At 62.0% G+C, this 16,174-nt stretch overlaps 2 protein-coding genes across 4 annotated transcripts; one reads left to right on the plus strand and one right to left on the minus strand.

Annotated features, from left to right (window-relative positions):
- Positions 1-224: 224 nt before the first annotated feature.
- On the plus strand, positions 225-3,427 carry CPSF1 (cleavage and polyadenylation specific factor 1; the record flags this gene model as incomplete). Its single annotated transcript, XM_023749160.1, has 13 exons — positions 225-472; positions 544-696; positions 1,224-1,340; positions 1,412-1,502; positions 1,570-1,654; positions 1,725-2,019; positions 2,102-2,278; positions 2,365-2,431; positions 2,504-2,551; positions 2,627-2,782; positions 2,869-2,998; positions 3,097-3,235; positions 3,310-3,427. Coding segments are annotated over 13 exons (1,754 nt in total), but the record flags the coding sequence as incomplete, so codon positions are not given.
- Positions 3,414-9,751, minus strand: ADCK5 (aarF domain containing kinase 5). Of its 3 annotated transcripts, none has more exons than XM_023749161.1 (14): positions 9,094-9,751; positions 8,203-8,352; positions 5,965-6,040; positions 5,634-5,834; positions 5,416-5,556; positions 5,225-5,338; positions 5,011-5,142; positions 4,856-4,939; positions 4,622-4,667; positions 4,455-4,533; positions 4,290-4,381; positions 3,956-4,208; positions 3,767-3,883; positions 3,414-3,677 (listed from the first exon to the last, which is right to left on the minus strand). In XM_023749161.1, the coding sequence occupies exons 1-14, from the start codon at positions 9,324-9,326 to the stop codon at positions 3,572-3,574; spliced, it is 1,824 nt and encodes a 607-aa protein (XP_023604929.1). In that variant the 5' UTR covers positions 9,327-9,751; the 3' UTR covers positions 3,414-3,571. The 3 variants fall into 3 exon arrangements, with proteins under 3 accessions (XP_023604929.1, XP_006108799.1, XP_023604931.1); XM_006108737.3 differs by having other exon boundaries at positions 4,622-4,703; positions 9,094-9,750; XM_023749163.1 differs by lacking the exon at positions 5,225-5,338 and having other exon boundaries at positions 4,622-4,703.
- Between the last annotated feature and the right edge of the window lie 6,423 nt (positions 9,752-16,174).

Here is a 16,174-nt window from a genome sequence, read left to right on the forward strand (position 1 = left end):
CAGCCTCACCAGGCGAGACAGAAGAGGAGATTCTGCCAGGGGATCTCCCCTCACAAGAGTGTGCTGATGCGACGGAATTCCAAAATCCAGCTCTCTGTTGTGAACACAGCAGGCTCCGTCTCCATCCTGGGCTGCGCAGTCCAGTCCCCTGATGCCCGCAGCATCTCTAGGTGCATGTGGACCAAGAGCTATTCATCTATGAGCCCTTCGCCCACGTCTCGCAGCTCGGCCAGTGAAACCTCAAAGTTCGCTTCTAGAAGTTGCGGGGTGGCCTGGGGTGCTGGGCGGGGTGGGGGCAGGGACCGGTGCTCACAGAACTCCCCCCCAGGTCCCCCATAACATCAACTTCCGAGAGAAGAAGCCTAAGCTGTCCAAGAAGAAGGCGGAGGGTGGCAGCGCTGAGGAGGGGGCCGCGGCCCGTGGGCGAGTGGCGCGCTTCCGCTACTTCGAGGACATTTACGGCTACTCGGGGGTAGGCCGGGGACTGGGGGAGGCCGAGCGGTGGGGCCTCGCCCCGCAGGCTCCTCATGGTGCCGCCCGCAGGTCTTCATCTGTGGGCCTTCTCCTCACTGGCTCCTGGTGACCAGCCGGGGGGCCCTGCGGCTGCACCCCATGGGCATCGACGGCCCCATCGACTCCTTCGCCCCGTTCCACAACGTCAACTGCCCCCGCGGCTTCCTGTACTTCAACAGACAGGTAGCTGCCGGGTGGGGCTGCCAGGGCAGGTGTCGTGCTGGGCTGGAGACAAGGCGCTGGTGACAAGATGGAGCTGCGGGGGAGGGGGGGCTAAGGAGGCGAGACCTGGGCTTACTGCTGGGAAGGTTGAGGGCACCTGCCTGGGCGACCGAGTTCAGGCACTGTCACTGCTCTGGCAGCTGAGACCCCAGCTCTGCCCCGTCGGCGCTGTGGCTGGCTGAGGCGCTCACCTCTGAGCCTCACTTTCCTCCTCTGTCACCCGAGAACTCCAGGGATGATGGTGCTGATGCACCCGGGACTGGGTGAGGCGGGCTGGGCCTGGCAGGGGTCCCTCGCCTATCTGCAGCCCTGGCATGGCCAGGGCGGGCCACCCTTTGCCTCCAGTGCTGTCGGGTCCTGGCTGACCCCAACTGCCTGCTCACCGTGCTGCACAGAGCGGGGTCTGATCCCAGGGAACCCTGTGGGCCTGGGGTCACCTGTGTTGCTTTCAGTGGGTGCCTGGCCTCACTGACCCCCTCAACCCCCAGGGCGAGCTGAGGATCAGCGTCCTGCCGGCCTACTTGTCTTACGATGCCCCGTGGCCCGTCAGGAAGATCCCGCTGCGCTGCACAGCCCACTATGTGGCCTACCACGTGGAGTCCAAGGTCTGAGTCCCCCTGAAGGCCAGGGACCTTCTGGGCCTGGTCTCTGGTCTGTGACACCTCCACTCCCCCAGGTATACGCTGTGGCCACCAGCACCAACACTGCGTGCACCCGGATTCCACGCATGACGGGCGAGGAGAAGGAGTTTGAGACCATCGAGAGAGGTAGGGGACGTTCAGGCTGGGCCTGCTCTTGGGGCCGTCTCTCCCTGACCGAGCCCTGTCTCTGCAGATGACCGCTACATCCACCCCCAGCAGGAGGCCTTCTCCATCCAGCTCATCTCCCCCGTCAGCTGGGAGGCCATCCCCAATGCCAGGTGAGGCTGGGTCAGGTGGGGCGGCAGGGAGGCAGGTAGCAGGGCTGCCTCCTGACCCTGCCTCCTGCAGGATCGAGCTGGAGGAGTGGGAGCACGTGACCTGCATGAAGACGGTGTCGCTGCGCAGCGAGGAGACCGTGTCCGGCCTCAAAGGCTATGTGGCCGCGGGGACCTGCCTCATGCAGGGGGAGGAGGTCACCTGCCGCGGGCGGATCCTGATCATGGACGTGATCGAGGTGGTGCCCGAGCCTGGCCAGCCCCTGACCAAGAACAAGTTCAAGGTCCTGTACGAAAAGGAGCAGAAGGGGCCCGTGACCGCCCTTTGCCACTGCAACGGCCACCTGGTGTCGGCCATTGGCCAGAAGGTGGGTCCCTGCCCCTGCAGCCTGTGCCGACCCACGGCCCCGCCTGCCTGCGAGCCACTGGCTGCCACCTCTCCCACCACAGATCTTCCTGTGGAGCCTGCGTGCCAGCGAGCTGACGGGCATGGCCTTCATCGACACCCAGCTGTACATCCACCAGATGATCAGCATCAAGAACTTCATCTTGGCCGCTGACGTCATGAAGAGCATCTCGCTGCTGCGCTACCAGGAGGACAGCAAGACGCTCAGCCTCGTCTCCCGGGTACCCTGGGTGGTGGGGACGGCCCTGTGCCAGGTGGTCCCTGTCCCCAGGGGAACCTGATGTGACACCCACCCCTCGGTCCCCAGGACGCCAAGCCCCTGGAAGTGTACAGCGTGGACTTCATGGTGGACAGCACCCAACTGGGCTTCCTGGGTGAGTGCAGGACTGGGGTCCGGGGCTGTCTGAGACTGTGGTGACCAGGCTGACTTGGGGCTCTGTTTCCAGTGTCTGACCGTGACCGCAACCTCATGGTGTACATGTACCTGCCGGAGGGTGAGTACTCCCTGACCCCGGGCAGGGGCTGGGCGGAGGCTGGGCGGGCTATGACCTGAGGTCTCTCTGGTCCAGCCAAGGAGAGCTTTGGTGGCATGCGCCTGCTGCGTCGGGCAGACTTCCACGTGGGTGCCCACGTGAACACCTTCTGGAGGACCCCGTGCCGAGGTGCTGCTGAGGGGCCCAGCAAGAAGTCGGTCATGTGGGAGAACAAGCACATAACGTGGTTCGGTGAGGCCTTGTGGGCGGGGACAAGGGGCAGTGGCACGGGTGGGCAGGTGGTGCTGGGATCACTGGGCTCACACTGTCCCCTGCAGCCACTCTCGACGGCGGCATCGGGCTCCTGCTGCCCATGCAGGAGAAGACCTACCGGCGGCTACTGATGCTGCAGAATGCGCTGACCACCATGCTGCCCCACCACGCTGGCCTCAACCCCCGCGCCTTTCGGTGAGCATGCCTCTGCTTCCCACCCCAACACCTCCCCCCCCCACACACACACACCTCCCCCAGGTCTGCCCAGCTCCCCATGCCTAACACCTCCCCAGGATGCTGCACGTGGACCGGCGCACCCTGCAGAATGCCGTGCGGAACATCCTGGACGGAGAGCTGCTCAACCGCTACCTGTACTTGAGCACCATGGAGCGCAGCGAGCTGGCCAAGAAGATCGGCACCACACCTGACATTGTGAGCAAGCCACCTACCTCCCCGTCCCACCCCACTTCGCCCTGCTCTGCCCCTTACCTGCCCTCTCCCCACAGATCCTGGATGACCTGTTAGAGACGGACCGGGTCACTGCCCACTTCTAGACCCCTGGATACAGCCACTGCCACCACCCCTTTTTGTACAAAACACAGGAGAAAGATTTGTTTGGTTTGAGAAGTACGTGTGGTCATTGCAGGGCTCCTGGCCCTACCAGTGGTCAGAGCCCCCGGGGTCCCCCCCACTCAAGCTGACAGCTGCTCCAGTGTCCCGGGTTGGGGGGCGTCCACATCTCCAGTCCGGGCCTCCTGCTCTAGGGCCCTAGGTTGCAAGGTACTCATACAGCCCCTCGTCCCTGGGCATGAGGTCCAGGTGCATCAGCACTCGAATCATGAGGACTGTGAACCTCATGGACAGGGTCTCCAGCCTGGGCGGGGGGGAAAGGAGGGGTAGCAAATCAGTGGGGAGCAGGCCCTGGCCCCCCATGTGCCCGCTGGGCCCCAATTGTCCACTCACCTCAGGGCCACTTCAAACTTGAACATCTCCCAGATGACCCTGATGTGGCGCAGGAGGCTGGTGCCATAGACACTCGTGTGCGCTGAGCCTGCCAGGCGGCTCCAGCCCTTGACGGCACTGCCAGAGACATGGTCAGTCCAACCCAGCTCTCCCCAACCCCAACCCCACGGGCTCCCTGCCAACACCCACCTCTTGGCCATGAGGAAGTAGCGATCAACGGGGGCGCCAAGGGAAGTGTTGATGGCGCGGACGGTATTGATGTTCCGCAGCACGAGCAGCATGGGCCGCGGCAGGGCCTTGAGCACGGCCATGATGCCCTCGAAGTGCTCCCGCGCCATGGCCTGCATGTAGGCCGCCTCCTCTCGGCTCAGCAGGTGGGAGCGCCACAGCTGCCCCAGGCGCACAGGCCTCTGCATGAGCACCTCCGCGAACAGGAAGTAGTCTGGGGGCGGGCTGAGTCAAGCTGCGTGCCCGTGTGCCCTTGCACGGGCATGCACACACACACACACACACCCTGCCTCACCTTGCACCCCAAGTGCCGCCGCGTGCTTCTTCATTGAGCTGTCGTCTCTCAGGATGATAGCCCGCCACAGCTGGCACAGGGCTGACCGGTCCCTGTGGGGCCCAGAGTGAGTCCAGCTCAGCAGGACAGGCAAGACAGGCTCAGCCCTGCACCCCCACCACTTACTTCTCATCCAGGAACTGGTAGAGGCCGTGGTCCAGCAGCACCAGCTCTGCCTTCCCGTCCGGGCCTTTCCGCACCAGCACTAAGGACAGGGCACACGGCTCATGCTGGCCCGCTCCCGCTCCCGCTCCAGCCCCAGCCCCAGCCCTGCCCACTGCGGCGCTGCCTACCGTTGCCAGGGTGGGGGTCGGAGTGGATGAAGCCCGTGTAGAAGATCTGCTCAGCAAAAGCCTTGATGAGCTTCTCTGCTATCTGGGGCAGGGACAGGGCCACGCCACTGTCACAGGGCACATGAGGCACCCCCTCCCTCATGCGACTCCCTGCGCACACGGCACACCTGTGTCCCCACTATGCACACGACAGGCACACCCGCCCCGACTCCACCCCCGGGCACACGCACTCACATCCTGCACGGCCAGCCCCATGGACTTGATGGCCTCCACATCGTTGACCTTGCAGCCCTCACAGAACTCGGCTGTCAGCACGCGCTGGGAGAGAGCGAGAGGCTGAGCTCAGCAGGTGTGCGTCCCGGCCCCCACCCGGAGGGCACCCAGCCCACCTTGCTGGACACGTCCCAGAACACACGGGGGACCACGACGTAGTGGAAGTGCTTCAGGTCCTGTGCACAGCGCTCAGCGTTCCGGGCCTCGTTCTCAAAGTCCAGCTCCTGGGCCAGGATCCCCTTCAGGTCCTGGGGGCCACATGGGCGGGCAGGTCAGGGCCAGGCACAGCCCAGCCCAGCAGAGGGTGCCGCTCCTGCCCATGGATGTTACCTGGAGGACCCAGCTGAAGCCGAAGCTGGGGTGCATGAACTCCACCAACCTGAGCAGGAGCTCCAGGGTGTGGATGTCCCCGTCGAAGCGGTCCCGCAGGTCAATGTACTGCACCTGCACGGGCAAGGCACTGCACTGCTGCCACCCAAGCCTGCCGCCTCCCCGCCACCACCAGCAGGGGGACCCAGTACCTTCACAGCCACCACGGTGCCATCGTGCAGCCGGGCACGGTGGACCTGGGCCAGGCTGGCGGCGGCAATGGGCTGGTAGTCAAACTCCTGGAAGAGCTTGTGGGGTAGGGCGTGGAAGTCTTCAAGGAACAGCTCGTCCACCTGGTGGAGAGGGTTCTTAGGGCAGCGTGGAGGCCAGGCCGAGCCCCGCCCAGCCTCTGCTCCAGGGTGGGGCTCACCTCCCGGAAGCCGCGCGTGAGGGCCCTGTCCTCCAGCACACGCAGCGTCTGGATGTACTCGGGGGGCAGCAGGTGGTTGAAGGAGCATAGCCCTTGGCCCAGCTTCACGTAGAGGCCCCCATTGTAGATGGCCCCGGACACCAGGGCGTCAGCCGCCCGCTGATGACACGCAGACATCACCTCCAAGTACTCCGGGCTGTTCTGACCACAGGCATGGAGGGGGGATGGGGGCAGGCAGGCACCTCCTCAGTCCACCCAACACCCAGCTCCTCCAGAATCCCACCCCACAGCACAGACAGGCCCAGCTGTCACCGAGGACGCACGGACAGACCTCTTCCACCCGTCGCAGGACGACGTTCGTGCACCACCAGTAGTCTGCGGAGATCTGCAGGCCGACCCTCAAGGACCTGCCAGCACAGGCTCCCTCAGCCCCAGCAGACGCAGTCTCGGGGCCCCCCTCCGCCCGCCCCTCGGGGCCCAGGGCCAGAGGAGGCTCGTCCCAGCCTCTGTGCTCTGTGTCCATCAGCTCCTGGTCTGCAGAATAGGCCACCTGCACCCACTCCACCCTTCAGCCCCTGAGCAGTGCTGCCTGGGGTCCAGGGCCCCAAGGCCCCTGAGAAAAAAAACAGCACAAGTGGGCACGCGCCGGGGTGTGTTTCTGTAGTCTTTTAGAGGACACTCGTCCAAAAGGAAAACCCACCCAGGACTGAGCACACTTGCGCTGGCCAGCTGGCCAGCTCCCATGTGAACACACCCTTGCCCCAGGCCCGCACACTCCTGGCCCTGCCTCCACTCTCTCCCAGGCAGGGCCGGTGGACAGGAGCCCCAGGGAGTCGATTCCCAGATGGGGATCCCCACTGCTCTCCTGCCAAGGTGACAGCCCAGCGCAACCCAGGCCCAGGCCCCTTCTGGTGCCTCCAGATCTGTCCAGGGCCTGCCCTGTTTCTGAAGAACTGACTACTGAAGAGGTCTGGCTGCGGCCCCGACTCTAGACCCAAGACACGGACTCTAGACGGACCCTGGTGCTGAAAGGGCTGCTCCTGGGGCGTGTGGTGACAGGGAAGGTCAAAGGTCATGAGGTAGCAGCTTCCTGGTGGTGCTTATGAAGGAGAAAGTCCTAGTTTAGGAAACACTCAAGCTTTCAGGGATGATCGGGCATGATGACAACTTGCTTGCAAAGTTTCCAGCAAAAAGCTGTATTATTCTTGCAACTTTTCTGGACATTTGAAATTTTGACATAAAAGGTGTGTGTGTGTGTCGGGGCGGGGGGGGGGGGTGGCTGTAAAAGGTCCTAAAGCAAACCTCCCACCCACCCCAGTCTGTGCACGGGGCACCTGTGACACACTCTGACCTCGGCCTCTGGCCACAGAACAAGCATCGGTGAGTCATGGTCAGACTCAGCCCCTCCCCGCGACCTCTGTCCTTCCCTGGGCTCTTGCACCCATGCTGCCCATTACCCAGGCCCTGCTGTGTGTCCTCCATCTCCAGAGGCCCCGTGGTCACCCAGCACCCGCCACGACGCCCCATCAGGCCTGCCTGTCCTGGCACCTGTAAGGCTTGGCGCCGACGGGGATACTCGTCTGGCTCCCTCCCTCCAATCCCAGCTCAGCCTCTGACAGGAGGCGATGGGATGTGCTCCCGGGAGCACAGCAGAGAGGCAGGCACGCGAGCCTGCTGCTGGGGTGTCCGACACGCACGCAGAGCAGCCACACGGGGCAGGCAAGACCAGCCCCGGCCAGCCAAGGGGGCTTTTCAGCACCAAGCTGCACAGGGACAGAAGAAAAGGCGGATCCAACTCCAGGCTCGGCCATCAACCTCGAGGCTGGCACGACAGAGGCCCCCGCCAGGAACCAGCCCAGGAGGGCAACTGGGAGTTCCAGGCAAACCTGTCAGCTGCCCACCAGGGAGGAGTAACGGGCTGGCTTCAGCCTGGAGGCGGAGTGAGCAGGCGGTCAGCCACCTGGCATCTCCAGCCTCGTGTAAATCTCAACGAAGCCTCTGGCGAGCTGCCTGAAGGCCGCTGTGGCCTCAGCCGTCCAGGGGCTTCGGCCCAGGCCCAAGAGGCAGCAGGTGTTCACAACTAGCAGATCGGACACCTGCCCCAGCAGCACCCTTAACTAGGGTCTCACGTGAGCCCTTTCCACAGGGAGGCCTGTACACAGTGCGTTTGGGTAAACGACAGTTTTACTCGGTGCCAAGAGCTGGTTCTTAGGCCTTTGAGGCTGAGGAATTCCTGGATCGGACCAAGAGCAGGAGTGCTGACCGAGGGGCTCCTCCGGGAGGTCAGCCCTGCCCCCGAGTGTCAGAGCCTGAGGAGCAGACAGCACCATGTCCACGCCAGTGCCCTGGGCTGGGGTGAGACCTCTGGGTGCCAACTCTGGCGGGGAAGTTGGGGCGAGAAGACAGGTGAGGAGGAGGGTGGAAGGCACCAGGCCCCTCCCTGCCTCCCACCAGTCGGGGCTGATCTGGAGGGTCTGTGGAGGCGTGTCCAGTGTGACCACTCACCCGCACTAGGCCCATGAGGGCGGGGCTGTGCAGGGAGAAGGAAGGGCCACGCCACCAGCCCTACCTGCCAAAGCGCGTGACACCGTCCACCATGAGCCGCATCTTCCTCCTCTCCTGCGGCTCTGCGGTGAGGTAGCGGACGCCCAGGAGCAGCGGCAGCCCCACGGCTGTGGAGGTGAGCACCTTCTTCCATAGGGGCTGGGATCCCAGGGGCCTGGAGGGACAAAGAGGCATGCTGGCTGCTTGCCGTCTGCGCCCCATCCCTGCCTGGCCTGGTTGTGCAGGTGACGTTGGTCCCAGATGCTCTCTGACCACGGTGCCCAAGTCACCTCACCTGAGCCCACAGCACCCCAGATGCTAGGCTCCAAGGGGCCAGTGGATGGAGCAAGTGGGTCGCTGACTACATGGAAAGCCACTCACAGGACCAGGACTGCTTACCCTGTAGTCACCCCACCAAACACCTCGCCAATGGCCCACGGGACTGCAAGCGCCAGGATGGCAAGGTGTGCAGGCAGCACACACTGAACATGGGGAGAGGTCAAGGCAAGGACCACAGTGGGACCAGCACCCACTCCGAGTGGCTGCCCGCCAGGCCTGACTCTCACCTGCGCCCCGAACTCACTCTGCCCGTCCTGCAGAGGCGGCCACGCGCCCTGCCCAGCACTATGGGCCCTGGGACCTACCACTTAGTCTTCCCTGGCTCTAGTCTCAACCCTCGTGCCCCGTGTACTGGCCCCACCTCAGCAGCCCCTCCCACTTCCTGCCTGAGCCTCAGCTCTGGCTGCCCTCTGCTCATCATGCTGTGAAGGGGTCCTGGCCCGGGGCCCCAGTCCCAGGCCCTCCCACCACACCAGGAGCAACCATCCCGTCTTGTGTGTGGAGGTGCACAGAGAAGATCCAGCCACAGGCCCACAGGGGGTCGCCCACCCCGGCCTGGAGGCTGCAGGGAACTCACCACTGAGCGGGCGGGACCCTGAGGCTTCTCCTGAGGACGGCGGTGGGGCCCAGACGGCGCTGCGGCCGGCCCTGCAGGGCAGTGCAGTGCAAGTGGCAACGTGGTGACTGCAAAGTGAACAAGAGCACAGGGTCAGAGGAGGTGGCCACCGCCCTGCCCGGCACCGCGGGGCCTGGGAACGAGCACTCGGCTTTTCCTGCTGCCGAGACCCCGGCCCAGCCAGAGGGAGGCATTCCGCAGGAAGTGCCAGGAACCTTAACCACACAATCAGGAGGACGTGCGGGGAAGCGTTGCTATGGTCGTTCTGAAAGTGGAGGCAGGAAGGCACCAGGAACTCATTAGGCCACGTGGAGGCGCCAGCAGGAGAGGCAGAGAAGCTACGGCGCTCTGCCTACTGGCAGCCTTGGTCCCCCAATCTGACTTGTTACGAGTCTTACCAGTTCCTCAACTACAAATTTTCCAACTGCAAATTCTCAGTTTCTAGGAGGAAAAAACGCTGTTTATAGTAAGTCATAGCCCACAGCACAGATGTTAAGATTATCATTGTGTGCCCGGCCGGCGGGGCTCAGTGGTTGAGCGTCGACATATGAACCAGGAGGTCATGGTTTGATTCCCGGTCAGGGCATGTGCCCGGGTTGGGGGCTTGATCCCCAGTGTGGGCCCTGAAGGAGGCAGCTGATCAGTGATTCTCTCTCATCATTAATGCTTCTATCTCTCCCTTCCTCTCAGAAATCAATAAAAATATGTATTTTTAAAAGACATCATTGTGAACTCTGGGCCATATAAGGAACTGACTTTCCAATCACTTTCTGGCCAAAGCATGCAGCCCTGAAGACAATTTCAAGGACAGCAAAACAAAGCAAAATGTCCATGACCTATTGTCCCGAGAGGAGGACGTGCTGGCAAACCTCTGTCCAGCAAGGCCACACACAGCGAGGCCAGAGCGGACAGGCGTTCTGCACCCGGCTGCCCCTCTGACCCGGCCACATGGCGGCACATGGCCATGCCGCACAGAAGAGCAGGCCCAGAGAACCTATCTGTGCACACGCACACGGTGGTCAGTTCTCAGAACATCAGTCAATACCTGCAGAATGGCTGGGTCCAGGCTGGGGTCCCAACCACCTCCCACTGGGCATCCAATGGGGTTTGAGACAAGCACACGTGCCAGGAGGGCCAGCCCCACCTGCTCGTCCCAGGCCCGTCTCCAATGCCGCTCTGCCCCGGCCCCGCCCAGGCCCTCCTGTGTCCCTCACCTGACCACTTTCTTCTACTCACATCCACCGCCCACCCAGCCCTGCCGGGAAGACCAGCCTGACAGCGGGCCCTGCGTGTGACCAGGGACCACAGACATACGTAGACAGGGCCGTGGGGACAGCACCGGGTGCCAGGGAGGGGGGACCCTGTGGCCTGGCAGCAAGGGGACATCCGCATGGACACTGTGGGTTTTCTAGGCAGAGGACACGCATCAGTGGAGGCCCGAGGCCAGGAGAGGACGGCGTTTCTGAGGAGACCGACCTGTGTGGCTGGAAAACCGTGTGCCCAGAGGTGGAGGGAGCTGCCCGAAGAGGGAAGGGTGGGGGCAAACAGCCAGAGAGAGGCGGGCGTCCCAAGGCCTCGCCAAGGCTTTCCCCAGGGAGGGGGCTGTGCTGGGGGCGTCAGCCTTGGGGAAGGCAGGGACAGGTGTCCACGCAGAAGGGCTGAAGCCCAAGTTAGAGCAGTGCCGGGAGGGGCTGCTGGGAGGAGCCCAGGGTGTCCTGGGCAAGCGTGAGGAGCCAAGAGTGCAGCCACCACAAGCCCACAGCCCACGAGCAACAACCGACAACAGCGATGCTGCCAGCCGCCGGGCTCACGCTCACTACCAGTGACCCTGAGGAACCCCAACAAGCAGGTGCGAGGGGGCCTTCTCTCAGCACCGCTGGCCTCTGCAGGAAGTCACCAGGACCCCTGCGTGGGCTACTGGTGCTGGGCACAGTCATTGATCAAGTCTCTCCACTTCTGTAAATATTTCCAGTTGTTCGTAACAAGACGTTAAATAAAAGGTTATTGGGAAAGTGTGGGGGACGGCTGTAGGTCAGGAGGCTACAGAGACGGAACCCCAGCCTCGACCTGGGAGAACCCCACCCCAGACAGCCTGAATGGGCCCGGACTGCAGGCGCACCTCGGTGGGGCAATTTTTACAAATTAAAGGTTTGCATCCACCAAGCCTGTCGGCCCCGTTTTCCAACAGCTCATGTGATGGTCAGCATTTCTTAGCAATAATAAGCTTCCACTAAGGTATGTACGTTCTTTTTTAAGACACAATATTCCCGCACACCCACTCAATAGGCTGTATGACCAAGAAACACAAAATCCACGAGACTTGCCGTACGGGGATGTTCGCGTTACTGCCATGTCCCCAAGGTCTGCCTGAGTGCTCGGTATGTGGGGCATGATAAAGTTTCCGTGGTTACGGAGCATATGTCCTTGTTCCGGGAACGCACAGTGAAGGCTGGAGAGTGGTTCCCAACCCTTTCCTGGCCACGTCCCACCTAAGCACCTCTAACATCCCGATGCCCTCCCTGTGGCATATAATCCTTATTATTCAAAAAGTGACTCCTGTTCACATGGAGGAAGCCTAAAAGGCCATTAACTTGGTCTAAACAAGCTTCCAAAGAACATGGCATCCATGAAAGAAAAAAGAAAAAAAACGAAAGGACAGTTGAAGTACTGAGGAAGAAATCACTAAGAAATTGTTACACATGTAACAGAGAACTGAAATGCATCAATATGTCACAATATATATGTATATACTGTATATGAGGCCCCTAGAACCACAAGAAATGCAAAACATTCATTTAATTCATCCTCGAATTGCCCCCTTTAAAACTCAAATTGCCCCGTGGGCTTGTGCCCCACATCGGGAACCACTGGTCGAGGGTACGTGTCAGAATGTCTGTGTCTTACTATCAAATGGTCCAATGACAACAAAACATATGTTTTCAAAGAGAAACAACTGGGGCAAGACGTTAGCAGTGGGCAGGCCGAGGTGGGGGCTGTCGGCTGGTACCTATATGCCTATGTGTTCACGAGAGAAGGCTCGAAGCATCTGCTGTCCTACTGGATGTCCCTGCCGGGAAGGTGGCGTTTCGGAGCCAGGCAGGGGTCCTCGCCTGGACGGTTGTGCTGGGCATCGGGCACCGTCTGCAGACACTTGGTTGTCACCCCTCGGGGGAGGGGTGCTCCAGGCATCGAACAGGTGGAGATCGGGCCCACGACAGCCGCCCAGGCCGAGCAGCGGGGCAGGCTCTGGATCTGGACATCAGGGGCTAGAACTGGGATCCAGGCACCGGCACTGACCAGCCAGGCTTCCCTCTCTGTGCCTCAGTTTCCCTGTCTATGAAGTGGGGACCACCGCACTGGCAAAGTACAGATCAAGTGAACGGAGGCTGCAAAGCTCGGAGCACAGGGCAGGCAGAGGTGCGAGCTGAGCTCCCCTGGCGTCAATGCGCCGGCAACTCTCCCAGGCTCCCTCCTCGCTGTGCCCAGCCACCTGGCTGTCCCCATGCCCTCCCCTCCCCTCAACAACCCTCTGCCTCGCCTGACACAAAGCAGCGCACACTCGCTGGGCCGAAGTGAACTCAGCACCGCTCCCCACAGCTTCTTCCAAAGGAAAAGAAGGGCTCATTTTGCCAAGAAGAGAAGAGAGACTATTCCCAGTACATGAGGAGCTTGGCCAGAGGTTATATGTAGGAGGTAGAGTGGACGGGTGGCAAGGTGGGGTCTGCTGTAAGCCCCATGGGGTTCACCATGGCAGACCAAGAAGGGAACTTGCCAAAGCTGACCAACTGCACTCATTCTGAGAAATCAGCGTTCAGAGCAAAGGTCCACAGGTTGTCCTAGCAACGGGCCAACAATCGGAGAAGCAGAGCCAGGGGCCTGGATCAGAGGTTGTGTGTGCAGTACCCTGAGCCTTGGCACAGGAGCCCCAAGACCACGCCCAAACCCAGCAACACCCAACCCCCCAGGTGCCCCTGTGAAGGCTGGGCATGTGGCTGCAGGTGCTCTGGGCACCTCTGACTCAGCTGGCAGGAGCCTGCAGCGGAGGAGCGCTCCCAGAGGCTCGCCTTCAAGTCCTGGCCCTGGAGAAGCCCCCGCCCACCAGGGAGGGACGCAGTGGGAGGGCTCATCCCCAAGGAAGCCTGTGCAGCCCCCCCCCCCCCCCAGGCACAGGCTGGTGTGGTCACCCCGGGAGACGGCACAGGGCACACAGATGGCTCCTGGCTCACAGCAGCCTTGTGTGGATGGGGTGTCACGAGTGGGGAAGGGTCCCCGAGTGCCCAGCCCCAGGAGGGAGGAACAGGCTGGTCTGCAGCCTCGAACCACCACCTGGTGCCGGGGCAACTGCCCTCCTGACACCTTTCCTCTCTGAATGGGTAACAGTCCACCTTGCAAGGCTGGGAAGGTGAGAGGTGGTGGAAATAAAGCTCCTCCCTCGGGCCTGACACCAACAGGGCTCAGCCAAAGGAGAGCGTTTGCTGACGGGGCCCGGCCCAGCCGACACCATCCTGGCCCCACACGGCCCACCGGAGGCCCTCCAGAGCAGCGGGTCCTCACAGCAGCGGGCACACTGTCCCCGGGGCAGTCAGAGGCCGGGTTTGGTGGGACAATGTCAAGTCACCCCCCTCACAAATAACCTTAAACATTCATGTCACCCCCAATAAATTCAGGAAAAACGTTTTTCAAAGATTTTTTTCTGTTCTAGCATAAATTATCAATCCATCGATAAAACCTACAGGACTGGCCCTGGCTGGGCAACTCGGTTGGTTAGAGTGTCGTCCGATACACCAAAGTTGCGGTTTCGATACCCAGTCAGGGCACATCCAAGCATTAACCAGTAAATGCAAAATTCAGCAGTACAACAAATAGATGTTTCTCTTTTCTCCCCCTCCCCTTCCACTCTCTTAACAAAAATCGATGGAAAAAATATCCTCAGGTGAAGATTAACAACAACCCCACAGACTGTTCCTTTACAGAAAAGAATGCTGCATCGGAGTCATCTTAGAGCAGAGCGTGAGGCCCCGGCTGCGCCCCAGCCTCCTGACGACCGTTCATTGCTGTCACGGGCTCTGGAGAGGAAGCTGAGGACCAGCGTCCACAGCCTCTGAGCCATACAACCCGGTGCCAGGTGCACGTGGACGGACCACCTGGTAGGCGCTCTGGCTGCATCATGTCCTCCCAACCTCGCTTCCCAGCACACGCTCTGCTGGATGAAGCAGAAGCTCCACGGGTGTTGAACTGAGATCAACACAGAACGAGCCGGAACCCACGTGGCCCCGCCGAGGACACTGGCTGAGCAGCAGGTGGAAGGACGGTCTAGCAAGAGATGACCGGCCCCAGAGCAGCCTGGCCCCAGACGGGACTCCAAGATGAGACGGCTCCACAGCACCCACAGGGGCCTGCCTGGTGGGGATGCCCAGTGCTCCCCAAACTATCCCCATCACCCAAGAGACATCCCCAAGCCCAAAGAGATCATGTGGCTATAAATGTGGGGCAGAGCCTGCAGCTAAACCTGCCAGGGTCCAGTCCAGGGGAGATTCCAGCACATCACACGTAACCTGAGCCCACCCAGGGCCTGAGCACCAGAGGCATCTGGACACAGGTGCAGAGAGGGCTATGGGCCCCAGGAAATCCTCCCACATGCCAGCATCTGCTTGTCCCTGCACCCCTCCCACTCCCCAAGCCTCCAGTGTGGACAAGAGGACATGGGCTTCCCGTCCCCTGGCCTGTCCTGCTTCCCTCGAATGTGCGCACAGTGTGTCTGCAGAAACCCAGGGCTCATCAGAACTTGGCTAACAACGTACAAAGCAGCAAGAAAAGATCTCTGAGCAGCAACACTCAAACGGATAATGGCTGTGTGTGTACTTGGATGCAGGACCAAGAACGTGTGTGGTCACGCACTCCGCCCCAGCCGAGCTGCTTGCTTTCCCAGCACCGCGTGGATCAGACAGCTGATGAGAAGGAAGGGAGATGTCACTGCAGACAAGCTGCCCAGGGCAGTAAGAAGCCACCACCGAGTCTCCTGGTGATGCTGTAACAGAAACCTGCACAGCCCTGGCTGGTGTGGCTCAGTGGATGGAGTGTCAGCCTGCGGAATGAAGGGTCCCGGGTTCGATTCCGGCCAAGGGCACATGCCTGGGCTGTGGGCTCGATCCCGTGTGGGGCGTGGAGGAGGCAGCTGATCCATGAGTGTCTCTCATCATGGATGTTTCTCTCCCTCTCCCTTCCTCTGAAACCAACAAAAATACATTAGAAACAACAACAAAGAAACCTACACCGACCGGGAAGGACCCCTGACGTTCAGTAACAGGGCAGCAGCCCGGACCCTCGCCAGGAGGGGCGACCACACAGCCGCGTCCTCAGGATGAGCGGGAATCTGGGCCCGGGGAGGGGCCTGGAGGACCCCCGCAGCCCCTGGGTCCCACTCGGTTCAGGGGCTGAGCAGCTCCTAACCGGGGGCTAAAGCCTGCCCCTGGCCCTGGCCCCGCGCTCGGACCGGACCGGACCGGACCGGACCGGACCGATGGGTGAGAAGCTGCAGACACTGTGAGGCGCGTCCTCAGGACCAGGTCCCTCCCGCCGATCCGCAGGCTGCGCCCCGCACCGGAGCTGCTCGCCGCCCGCCACAGGCTCAGGCCGTGCATGTCTCCACCGACAAGGCGGGTTTGCAAGAGAAAGGCTGGCGCCCAGAAAGCCGACCTTCCGGAGGGGACAGGCCAGACCCCGGGGGAGCGGTGTCCGCGGCGCCAACCACCAGGCACCAGCTGCCGGGTCAGGGCCACCGCGAGGCGCGGGCAGGCCGCCCAGGGCGGGAGGCGCGAGCGGGAGCCGGGCAGGTGCCGGCTCAGCGCGGCCCGGGCGGGTCAGGGTCCGACGAGGGAGGACGGCGAGGAGGGCTCAGCCGGGTCTGAGGGACACACGGGCGGCGGCCGAAGCTTCGTGAAGAAGGGCGTCCCTCCGCAGTGCCCGTGAGACCAGGATTCCTGGTGTGCGCTGGCGCACGGTTGTCTGGGCTCCTTGGGGGCCTCGAGGGTCGTCTGGGGGG

This window comes from Myotis lucifugus, unplaced genomic scaffold, assembly GCF_000147115.1.
Source record: "Myotis lucifugus unplaced genomic scaffold, Myoluc2.0 scaffold_3331, whole genome shotgun sequence".
NCBI classification, from domain to species: domain Eukaryota; kingdom Metazoa; phylum Chordata; class Mammalia; order Chiroptera; family Vespertilionidae; genus Myotis; species Myotis lucifugus.

What these genes read in the sequence shown, in the direction of transcription:
- ADCK5 (XM_006108737.3), bottom strand. Translation starts at nt 9,326, where the DNA reads ATGCCTCCCTCTGGCTGGGCCGGGGTCTCGGCAGCAGGAAAAGCCGAG. An exon ending in TCCTGCGACGGGTGGAAGAG is followed by an intron (nt 5,835 to 5,964) that starts GTCTGTCCGTGC and finishes GCCTGTGGTCAG; the next exon opens with AACAGCCCGGAGTACTTGGA. An exon ending in GCTTCAGCTGGGTCCTCCAG is followed by an intron (nt 5,143 to 5,224) that starts GTAACATCCATG and finishes TGTGGCCCCCAG; the next exon opens with GACCTGAAGGGGATCCTGGC.